The 12,642-nt window shown below is 40.6% G+C and overlaps 1 protein-coding gene across 1 annotated transcript in view; it reads left to right on the plus strand.

Moving 5' to 3' along the window:
• The window catches only part of ARHGEF38 (Rho guanine nucleotide exchange factor 38), a 178,682-nt gene that overhangs the window by 61,884 nt on the left and 104,156 nt on the right, over positions 1-12,642 (plus strand). Inside the window, exons 2-3 of the mRNA XM_077476667.1 lie at positions 2,449-2,636; positions 7,040-7,163. Coding sequence (XP_077332793.1) covers positions 2,449-2,636; positions 7,040-7,163 — 312 coding nt within the window. The remainder of the gene's footprint in view (positions 1-2,448; positions 2,637-7,039; positions 7,164-12,642) is intronic.

A 12,642-nucleotide genomic window follows, 5' to 3' on the forward strand; every position in this document is an offset into this window, starting at 1 on the left:
CCGACAACTTTGTCCGACTGTGTGTATGCAAGACAAGTTTGGCACAAAATCCGTAGGAAAAAATCTGATGGATTTTGTTGTCGGAATGTCCGACTGTGTGTACAGGGCATAAGAGATGTTGTGTGCAGCACGGCTTGCACAGAACCTCATTGGCTGGATACCTGTTCTTCACAGATTGCCTGAATTTTTACAGGAGATGGCTTTGTCACCAGCTAACATAATCCAATCCTGCAGTGTTATGTGGAACGTTGGCGCAGTGTACGGTGTACAGGGCAGTCATCGGAAATTTTTGGGCACCTTACACAGCTTTAGGCCTGGGCCCCCTGGGCCTGACCCCCTTACATCAAAGTTTACCCCTTTCATTAGGGTCCCCAAAGTCCCCCCCCTTATGTCAGGGTCCCCAGAGGCCCTCTTCTTTCCTCATTGTCCCCAGAGTCACCCCCCTTACATCAAGGTCCCCAGAGTTCGCCCTTACATCAGAGATCCCGCTTTCATTAGGCTCCCCAAAGTCTCCCCTTACATTAGAATCCCAACGTCCCCCCTTACATCAGGGTCCACATAGCCCCCCTTACATCAGGGTACCCCAGAGCCCCCTCCTTAAATCAGGTCCCCAGAGTTCCTCCTTTCATCAGAAACCCCAGAGTCCCCCCCACCTTAAATCAGGGACCCCAGAGTCCCCCCTTACATCAGAGTCCCCCTTTCATTAGGATCCCCAAAGTCACCCCCCTTACATCAGGGTCCCCAAAGGCTCCTTACATCAGGGCCCCTAAAGAAACTTTACATCAGGGTTCCCAGAGCCCCCCCCCCCTTAAATTAGGTTCCTTAGAGTTTCCCCTTAAATCAGAGTTACACTTTCATTAGGATCCCCAAAGTCAGCCCCCCCCCTTACATCAGGGTTCCCAGGGCCCCCTTACGTCAGGGTCCCTAAAACCCTCTTACATCATGGTTCCTAGAGCCCATTCCCTTTCAATGGGGTCCCCAAAGTTAGAAGAGAAGAGCAGAGTGGGGTAAGGAGAGTGGAGAGGTTTAGGAGAATAGTTGGGGTAGTGGAGGGGGAGGAAGGAGTATTGTGAAAACCCCAGCTTACATCAGGATTAGTTCTTTCTCATTGCAGCAGTCTGCTACAGGACAGGTGGAAGCTGGAAGGTTGGGGACTGGGACTGGATAGGTTTGGCAGAGAAATGTCCTCCTCTGAATGCCGTGCATGGCGGAGGGGCAAGCACACAAATTGGTTGCTAGGACATGGGCGTTCCTAGCAACCAAACCCTAGCACTGAGAACAGCGGGTGGCGGCAGCAGTGGTGGATGCTGTCAGCTGCTGTACATCCAAGGACAGCTCTGATTGCTGCACAGCCTGCTCTGTTGCTCAGCGTCAAGGCCGTGGCAGCAGATACACTGACTGGGTATTTGGATGCATACCAATGGAACTGAAATACATCACAGGTGATATAATTTGCTGCTCAGTGATTGCAATATTCTAGTCTGCATCTCCCCAAGGTAATACATACAACCTGGCCTGTTAGTGGGCCCTGAGGACAGGGTTGATGACCACTGAGTTAGCACACATATTTTGCAAACATGTTGGAAAATCTGTTTACAACTGCATCTAAAGCACAAAAGTGCTTGCTAATGCCACCCTGTCAATTCCCACTTGGCCCACCAGTCTCTAAGTTGTTGCAATTGTTGCCTGAACCTGTACTATTTGAATGCTGCAACTACTGTGTCTAATATAAACACATTGGCTTTTTGACATAGCTAGAACCTAAAAAACTGTAGCACTACTTTAGTTCTTTTTTACCACGAACAGATAATATTGGATATGTGTGAGTATCTGATTTGAATATCTTTCTGCTTTGCCTTGCCATTGTCCCAGGGCTATATTTTGCAAGCATTTCTACCACGTATATATATTGAAAAACCTTTGCACTTTCAAGGTATTGCCGAAGACAGTGGTCACCCAAATGGGGTCACAGACAGCAATACAATACTTTAATACTTCCGCAATCTATCCAAACCAAATAAAACTGGTGATATCTCTTTAGATCGCCCATAGTGCGTTGTCAATCCTTTGTCTTATATTAAATGTTTATTTGTAAAAAAAAAAAGAAAAAAAAAGTTGTGTATAGATAGTTAACAGATATAAGGTAAAAATGCACAAATAATAACAAAAAACAAATACATAAAATTCACCCCAAATCATGGCTTTCTTTAAAGTGTTTGTAAACTCTAACAATGAACTCCTCTTTTTTTACTACTATATTTTCAGAAGTTGGAAAGAAATGTCAGCTTCTAATCCTCACACCATGTGATTAATTTAAGTGCTACATAACTGTTAAAAAAAGGAAACAATTTACTATGACAGTTATAATTAATATGCCATTTAAATTACTGGCTTTTGCGGCACAAACATGTGATATAAGTCTTGTGTTTTCTTTTTCACTTATCATAGAAAAGATGGCACCCAATGTTCCATCATCTGCTCCGACGTCTCCTATTCAAGACACAGAAGAGCTACAGAGGAGGAAAATGGAAAAGAGAGCCAAGATTATCTCAGAACTGATCCAGACAGAAAAGGACTACTTGAATGACCTGGAGCTTTGTATCAAAGAAGTTGTTCATCCACTTAGGGAACATCATGTGAGTTTTTCATTGTCTGTGTATTCATCATGGAATCTTATCTAATAAGATGTTATCTACTAACCAATAAGGTCATATGCCAATCAATCATTAAAGTAGTTGTAAACGATCACCTTGTAAAACAACCCATTCAGCTTAAAATATATGAAATGAAAGGCAAAACATTTGTGTATAGATAAAAAAAAACATTATAAATACATTTTTTCCCTTTTTATAAGTAATTGCATTCTCTCTGTTCTCGGCTGCATAAGAGCTGGTGGGAGGAGAAGCAGCAACACACTGAGCTTCCCAGTGAATGGTTGTGCAACGAGGTGTGTCAGGATAAGTCTGATCATTGGAGGAGAGCGCACTGAGTTGCCAGCACAGCTAGAGAACTGATCATTGTGTGCCCTCCTGCTTAGTGTGGTCAGTTTTTAATAGGAAAGCAGAAGGACTGTCAGGAACACCAGGGATTTCACATAATGGGAACAATACAAAGACAGCATGATACCTTCTCATACAAGTACATGGTACAGCAGGCACTTTTCAGGATTATGAAGTGTTGGGGTAACAAACGCTTTAAGGCACAGAATTATTTTCACATTTTAGTACCAAATTATACTTTGTGATATACAGTTTTGCCTAGAATTAGGTAAATTGCACTAAAATGCGCATTCTTGATACTCCCGGAATCTTTCACAGCCTGCCCTGTACATGGGCATTATCAGTCTCCTTATGTTATTCCTGTGCTTCGTAAGGCTTCTGATGACCTAGCAATCATTAAAAAATAGTTATGTTACAAAGTGCATTATACAGTATGTTGCGACCATTATTCTGGACCCGCAATATTGTGTGAGGCACATTTAGCTCATTTGTTTTCTAGAAAATGCTGAATTGCATGGTTATTAATTTACAAAATCACTTTGTTCCTCCTTTTCCATTATGAATATTGTGGTAATGTGTACTGTAACAGGTGTATTCTGTAAGTGGAAGAGCAAAGTTCATGAACCATACAAAGTGAGATCAGAAGTCTTACATTAGACAATAAACAATAAAGAGAAATATGATTGGTTATTATGGGTAACAGCTCATTGCACTTTACCTCCTATACCATTTAAGAATGATAATACCCATTGATATTGGTCAGGAGTTTAGATTCTAATAATTGACATCATCTAAGAATTTATGTAATCTTTATTTTTAGAATATTTTCAAATAAAAACATACAAATGGACGTAAAACAACACATAAAGGTAGAAAGGATACTACACAGAAAACCCTTCTCTGGGTATACATTTTTGTCAAGAGAGTTACTCAGGGATACACGCTCTTGAGGGATCGTATCCGGAGGGACGCTTATCATCATATTACCATCACTTCATATGAATTCAAACAACTATGGGTCTACCTTACCATTCCCCTCTGGGATATCCCTGAAGAGGGTTAAAGCCCTCAATCAAAAACAAGGATCAGATAGCGATCCAAGGTACCAGGGCCAAGTGAAACAAAAAACATAAATATATACGAAAATCAGGATAAGAATAAAAATGAAATAAACTAAAAGTAAAAAGGGGTGTTACACCTGTTAGCATGGTAATCCAACTTAAACTGTGTTAGGTTTGTCAAAGCTCATCCATACCTTCGCTCTCTATGTAGTGCCGCGCCAGCCCAGCTCCATCAGTCAGTGGGGGACACCGCCTGTGAGGGTCCCGGGGCGGACACCCCTGCCAGGCTGACGTAGTGTATCCAAGTAGCCCATAATGAGTAAAACTTCTCATATCTGTCTTTACATTTCGCCACCCACTCCTCTGCAGCCATGATATTATTGACTAATGTTATCCATTTGGTGTGTGTGGGTACCTGAGGCTTCTTCCAATATATTGGGATTAGCCTTCGGGCCGCATTAAGCAGGTGAAGCAGTATCGATTTGCGTTATCTGAGAATTTAAGCTATGTGGATTACAATGAACCAAGTAAAAGAGACATGGGACAAGAGATTTTTCTTCTATTAAGTCGTAATTGCTTAATAGTGATAACAGGCATCTAGGACCCAAATATTCCATCACAACATGCAATCCTTCAGCACAGGGGTAGTGTTATTCTTTGCTAAATGTGACGAATGTGAGGACTACTTTTATGGTTTGTTCCTTAATCCACATTACAATGAGGGAAAGTTCAACTTGGATGACTTCCATATTATTGCTGGTGACATCATCTATTTGCTGATCCGTGTAACATGGAAATTAGTACAAAAGGCAACTTCTATGGTTTCATTTGACTGTAATGTGATCCACAGCGTAGTAACTTGAACAGTGACAGCGTGTGTGTGTGTGTCAGTGTACATGTGTCCCTGATCATATACACACCTAAATATGCACTCATAAATTGTATTTGTTTGTGCGTGCGTTTATATGAATCAGAGAAACCTGCAGAATGTTTAGTTATCAACTTAATATAGTTATGGTAGCTGTTAAATGGATCTCTTAAAGCAAATAAATTCTCACCTTTGAGCTTGTTTAACGTTCAGTTTTATCTTTGAAGGGGAACGGTAGGGCATTTGCAGTGACTAGACAGTTCATATCATTATTATATACTTTGTAGTAAAATAGCGACCCCTTCTGCCCCTGGTCACGAGCATTCTGTAGGTGTTTTTAAAAATAAAGTATTTTTAAGGACACCCTTTGGCTAGCTTGTGACCACATACAAGGCCTATTTACATATATACGAGCAGTGTTCAAAAAGTTTCCGCACTTTTATATCTTCGTTGGAAACGATGAAGGAGGGAGGAGTAGTTATTGGTTGTGTCATGTGACTAACCTGTCTAGCAAGCCAGTGTTCTGTCAAAAAATGTCCGGCCATCGGATAGTGTCTGCCCCGTACTGCGCAGGCGAGGAGACTCCGAAAGTCTCCAAATAAGAACGGCGCCTGCGCGCTGAGTCCAGGTGCAAGCCCCACCATGCAAGTGGACATACGGTAGCACATAGTAACAGGGCCCCTCGTGGGCTTGATTCGCTCGCTACGCTTCGGGCATGGCCTCGCTTCGCTCGGCTAATTTTTATGCTAACTTTATGTCCACTTGGATGGTGGGGCTTGAACCTGGACTCACAGCGCAGGCGCCGTTTATCTTCGGAGACCTTTGGCGTCTCCTTGTCCTCCGTACTGCGCAAGCACAGTACAGGGCGGACACTATCGGACGGGGGACAGTATTCGACACATCACCAGCTGACCTTGCTGTTTAGTAGAAGAGTTGTCACGATTTGGTGAATATGGCTGCAGAACTTATAAATTGAACCAAAGAGGAACAGCATTCGGTCATACACTTTTTGTGGGCAGAAGTTGTGGCGGAAGAACAAATTAATCTCTGCATGTGTGCTCAGTATGGGGATAAAGTTTTCTCTTATAGAGTTGTTTATGAGTGGGAGGCTATGGAACACCCAGCTTACAGTCTATATTTAGCGCCATCTGATCGCTACTTTTTTAGACTGCTCAAAGAAGCTTTAAAGGGGAGAAGATTTTCATGTGATGACGATGATGTGAAAGCAGCGCTGCATTAGTGGCTACATGCTCAACCAAAAACATGTTTTGCTGAGGGCATTAAAAATTTGGTACAACGCTGGGAATAAATGCATCACAAAGGAAGGTTTACTATTTTGAAAAGTGATATAATTTGTTTTTGAAAATCTTAATAAAAAGAGTTTAAAAAAAAGAGTGGAAACTTTTTGAAGTCCCCCTCGTATTTTTGAAAATTAGCCATAGTTCATGATTTAGTAAAAAGTAAAACATATAGGTCTTATCTAGGGGACAATAACTACTGCTTCTAGGGGACAATAACTACTTCTTCCAGCCATCAGATGTTTTTGTCATTGATGTTTATTCTCTTTCCTATAAAGAGCAGAGAAGTACTACTCATTACACATGTAGCCCTAACATATGGCAGAGAGATTGATAATTGATATTAGTAGGAGTCGAAAATGCAAATATGAGTTCTCCTGTCTGTGGGTTGTCTCACAGCCAGCAGTTCTATAAACAAGTACACTCAGCTTAGCTGATTTGGCAGGTTGATTCTATGGAGTGGGTGGTAGAGTCTGCACCAGACACTTGTAGTACTAGCTTATTTGGAAACAATAGCAATCCCTCAGACAGGAATGTTTTCTATTTCCCTTAAGATCTGTCAGCCAGGAGTGTCTGCTGCCCACCATAGTCATGAAATTGTCATTATATCTGGCCGAAGCCACCCATATTTTGCAACTGTCAGACATCTTCATGCCTGTTGTACTATGAGAAACCTTTAATATGGTGAGGTTGATTAACCTATTTATTGCTTCTGTTCACACAGAAGCAATAAATGCTTCATGCCTGTTGTACTATGAGAAACCTTTAATATGGTGAGGTTGATTAACCTATTTATTGCTTCTGTTCACACAGTCAGACCGCTTTGATGTGGATGCTCTCTTCAGCAACATTGAGTCTGTCTGTCAAATTTCAGCCAAGCTGGTATCCTTGCTGGAAGAAGCCACGACCAATGTGAACCAGGAGCTTCAAGTTATAGGTTAGTAAGAATATCTATAGACAATAGGGTGTTTGAAGGTGCAGACGTGATCTAACTGTCACCTTGTCCCACACCCTCCACCACCAATGCACTCCATTCACCATCCAAAGCTCCCTGTAATACCAGGTACTTCCATGTGTGGGGAACATGTGACCCTTTTTCCTTCCTTTTCGATGCTGTGCATAGTGTCTGAGTAGTCAGCCCGAGCACTAACAGGGAGACAGGGGAAAGTCCATAGGCCTATGTAAGCTCTGACGTAGACCAGCACTGAACATACACAGGCAAACAGGTCAGTGGAGAAGGTAGTTATCAGTAGCAGAGTGACATGTTCAGTTTAAAGCATACCCTTCTATACTGTAATTTTACTAAATTGGCCTCAGGTGCAAAACTCAGACACCCAGTGGTATATGTGCACATTTTTAGATGATCAGAGAGCCAGGTGCATAATTATGAACAAGGATAAGCACCTGAACGACCGCAACATAAAAATGCATTGATTACTGTGTAAATGACACTGACAGTGAAGGGGTTAATCACTAGGGGGCGGTGAAGGGGTTAAGTGTGTCCTAGGGAGTGATGCTAACTGTGGGGGGAGGGGCTACACCTCACATGACAGTGATCCCTGCTCTCGATGACAGAGAGCCGTGATCTCTGTCCTGTCACTAGGCAGAACAGGGAAATGCTTTGTTTACAAAAGCATCTCCCCATTCTACCTCTCAGTGACATGATCGCAGGCACCCGGTGGACATCAAATCCATGGGACCCAAAGTCAGGGAGACCCGTAACACCGCTTCTTAAAGGGGACGTAGCTGTACGCCCTTTTGCCCACCAGCGCCATTCCGCCGACGCAAATATCGGCGTGCGCTGGTCGGCAAGTTGTTAATGAAAAAACAATTGAAACAGAAAGTGAATGTAAAAGAAAATTCCAAATGGTGGGTTGTGCTCAGAAAAGCAATAGAAGGGAAATTTTCCAATGGGGACACCAGTTCTGGTGACCTAGGGGTCCCCAAGGAATTAATGTGTATGAACGTGCATCCATTGCTAGGAAGTATTTTCCATGTTTGTAATGCCAAGTACTACACCTCACCTTCTGTGTTGGATGTCTCTTAATTGCTGCTTCAATGAGATAATTAATTGGAAGGTGTGGTCTGGCAAATAGTATATATGTTCTGTTTTCAAACTTGAAAATAGTGCTGTGATCGAGGCTTGTAATCTGGAATGTGTGAGTCCCTGTATATTTTTACTCACTTTTTTTATGCACAATAAAGAAGCAACATAGCAGCTCTATTCTTTGTATTTAAGTCCCCAAGAAATTCCAGTGTTTCCTATCACTTCCTGTTTGGCTATGGAACGGGAAGTGAAGGGAAATCTCCGCGATGGGACACAGATGACAAAAAAAAATCTGACAGGGGTTATAACCCTCCCTTACTCTATTAAAGATGAAAAAAAAAGTTTTGCCTATAGTTCTACTTTATGTTTGTCTTAAAATAATGGGTCTCTAACCTGAAATTAAAAATGTATGTGTACATTCTTTGACAAAATTCTAAAAAATTATCTTCTCCTTGTTTTTTGTGATGAAAACGTCACAGCATAAAAATAATTGTGTACTTTTTATACAAATGTATGTACAAATGATTGCACAGAGCAACCAAAAAAATTCACATTTGCAAGTTAAAACACACCTAATATTTAGAAAGGCTGATTTCTGTCCACCAGGTCATAGCTAACTGCTCAAGTATGAATTCTAAACTCTTTGAAGTCCAGTAGTATTGAACAGATGTCTCAATGGACTCAGTGATCTGGTGCATGTGGAAATTGCACCATAAATTCTGAATGAGACACATAATATAGGATTACTCGTGTTAAGCCAGGGCTTTCCTGTTTATGCAGACTGAAAGGAAAAGGTAGAAAGGAAAAGGATGCAACACAAAACATAATATATTTAATGTAACTATCAGTGTCTTCCCTATACATAAAGAGTTAGTCACCATGTGGGTTAAAGTCATGCAAGCCGTGCTTTCTTTTGATGGTGTTTGATTGTCTCTGCGATTTAAATTTTTGTCGATATAAAGGGAAAAAGACCAAACATTTTGAAAAAAATGATATGTTCTACTTTTTGTTATAAAAAAAAATTCAATAAACTCGATTTTAGTCATACATTTAGGCCAAAATGTATTCAGCCACATGTCTTTGGTAAAAAAATGTAAATAAATGTATATTTATTGGTTTGTGAAAAAGTTATAGTGTCTACAAACTAGGGTACATTTTCTGGAATTTACGCAGCTTTTAGTTTATAACTGCCTATCTCATTTCTTGGGGTGCTAAAATGGCAGGGCAGTGCAACCCCCACCCCCCCCCCCCCAAATGACCCCATTTGGGAAAGTAGACACAAAAAATTACCAAAAGTTGTCACTAAATTATATATTGTTCAACCATGACCTATTTATATGTGAAATTACACCCCAAAATACATTCTGCTACTTCTCCTGAGTATGGGATACCAAATGTGTGAGACTTATTGGGAGGACCCCGAAAACCAATCACCGCCTTCAGGCTTTCTAAGGGCATAAAATGGTGATTTCACTTCTCACTACCTATCACAGTTTGGAAGGCCATAAAATGCCAAGATAGCACAAAAGCCCCCCAAATTACCCCATTTTGGAGTAGACACCCCAAGCTATTTGATGAGAGGCATGTTGAGTCAATGGAATATTTTATATTTTGCCACAAGTTGCGGGAAAATTACACAAAGTTGTCACTAAATTATATATTGTTCACACATTACTCACCATGCCTCTTAGCAAATATCTTGGGGTGTCTACTTTCCGAAATAGGGTCATTTGGAGAGTTTTTGTGCTATCTTGACATTTCAGGGCCTCCGAAACTGTGATATGTAGTGAGGAGTGAAATCACCATTTTACGCCCTTAGAAATCCTGAAGGCGGTGATTGGTTTTCGGGGTCCTGTACACAGCTAGGCTACCAAAAAGTCTCACACATGTGGTGTCCCTGTACTCAGGAGAAGTAGCAGAATGTATTTTGGGGTGTAATTTCACATATAAATATGCCATGGTTGAACAATATATAATTTAGTGACAACTTTGTGCAAAAAGTGTAATTTTAAAAGTGTAATTCTCCCGAAACTTGTGGAAAAATATAAAAGATTCCATGGACTCAACGTACCTATCAGCAAATAGCTTGGGGTGTCTACTTTACAAAAAGGGGTAATGGGGGGGGGGGGTTAGAACTGTCCTGGAATTTTATGCACAACCCACTCTTCTAACCACTTGAAGACAAAGCCCTTTCTGAAACTTTTTGTGTACATGAAAAAATATTTTCTTTTGTTTAAAAAAAATTACTTTGAACCCCCAAACAGTATATATATTTTTTTAAAGCAGAGGCCCTACAGATTAAAATGGTGGGTGTTGCAATTTTTCTTTCACACAGTATTTGCGCAGCGATTTTTCAAATGCATTTTTTTGGAAAAAACACACTTTTTTTAATTTTAATGCACTAAAACACACTATAGTGCCCAAATGTTTGATGAAGCAAAAAGATGATCTTTTGCCGAGTACATGGATACCAAACACATCATGCTTTAAAATTGCGCACAAACGCTTTTAATTATTTATTTTGCTTTTTAATTTTATTTTTTTGTTTAATCATTTTTATTGTTATCTCGGGCAATGTAAATATCCCCTATGATAGCAATAGGTAGTGACATGTACTCTTTTTTGACAAAATTGGGGTCTATTAGACCCTAGATCTCTCCTCTGCCCTCAAAGCATCTGACCACACCAAGAACGTGTGATAAAATGCTTTCCCAATTTCCCAATGGCGCTGTTTATATTTGGCGAAACCTAAGTCATGAAATTCTCATAGCTTCCGGTTTCTTATGCCCCGTACACATTAGCGATTTTTCCGTCAGAAAAACCATCCAATTTTTTTCTGACGGAAAATTCGCTCAAGCTTGGCTTGCATACAAACGGTCACACATGTTCTATGAGCTTTTGACCATCAAGAACACGGTGACGTACAACATTATTAGGAGCCGAGAAAATTAAGTTCAATGCTTCCGAGCATGCGTCAAATTGTTTCCGAGCATGCATAGGAATTTTGCACATCGGAATTTGTACAGACGTTTGGAATTTCGGATCTGAACTTTTTCCGACCGAAGAATAGAGAACATGCTCTCAATCTTTTGCTGGCAGGAATTCTGCCAGAAAAAGTCTGATGGTGCATACACACAGTCGGAATTTCCAACCAATATATCTCATCAGACTTTTGCTGGCGGAATTTCCGATCGTGTGGACCAACAGCTGCATTTTTGGGTTCCCTGTTGGGACAGGAGAGCCAGATAAAACTATGGAAGATGGTGGGGGGGGGGGGGCACTAGGATTGCTTTTACATAAAAGCTGACCGCTGGCTGAAAAGAATGATATCAAGATGATACCTACAGCTGCAGATATCATCCTGATATAACCACTCAAAGTCCAGCAACATGCCAGTACATTGCTGGTCCTTGTTGGGCATACATTGTAATGTTCTTATTTTTCATGCAGCCTGTGGGCTGAATAAAAAAAGAGATTGATGGGTGGATATGCCCACCATTAGAATACCACCCTTCATCAACCCACTTCTAATATAGGGGCATACATGCACCATTTTTTTTTTAAACTGTGGTGTTGAAATCACCTCCTACAGAGCTGGAGTCACTGATTTACGTATCATGGGAGCAAACGCTGTTGCTGTCAAGATGAATAAATTAGTGGTGCAGCTGAATGGTTTACCTGCTAAGCAAATGATGGTTAACAATAAAATAAACTAACATTACAGTATAACAGTAAGACATACCATACCTGCAAATACAATAAAACATAGTAAAAATAAAGCATTTTTAACGCAATCTGTGCCTAAAAAATATATGCTGAAGTATGGGGGCAATCCACCCCTAATGTTGGGGGTAAATCGCCCTTCTACCCCTGCCCCATGCTTCGGCATATATGCTCTGGTTTTTTTTTTAAACTGTGATAGGGAAATCACCTTCTACAGTGCTGGAGTTGCTGATTTACGTGTGGTGGGGGCAAACACTGTTTCTGTCACAATAAATAAATCAGTGCTGCAGCTGACGTACCTGAAAACAAAAAAAATGGTTAACAGTAAAACACAGTAAACAGTAAAGTATAAAAGAATTACATACCTGAAAAGCAAACAAGATAAAACAATAAAACATTGCATTGTAGAATACAGTAAAAAAAGAGCAGAACAATAGAGAGAGAGAACAACAATCAAACAACAACTATTTTTGTTTATATATATATATATATATATATATATATATATATATATACTCCTTTTATTACACATTTATTTGTAACTGTAACGGTTGTAGTGGTTGTAACGGTTCGGTTCCAGGTTCTGTGCAGTGCTGTACCCTATGCTAATACTCCACTAGTGTGTGGTAGCGTTCAAAGCATTCAC

The sequence above is a fragment of the Lithobates pipiens genome, unplaced genomic scaffold (assembly GCF_037356315.1).
Source record: "Lithobates pipiens isolate NorthernLeopardFrog02 unplaced genomic scaffold, aLitPip1_a1.2 Scaffold_13, whole genome shotgun sequence".
In the NCBI taxonomy this organism is placed as follows: domain Eukaryota; kingdom Metazoa; phylum Chordata; class Amphibia; order Anura; family Ranidae; genus Lithobates; species Lithobates pipiens.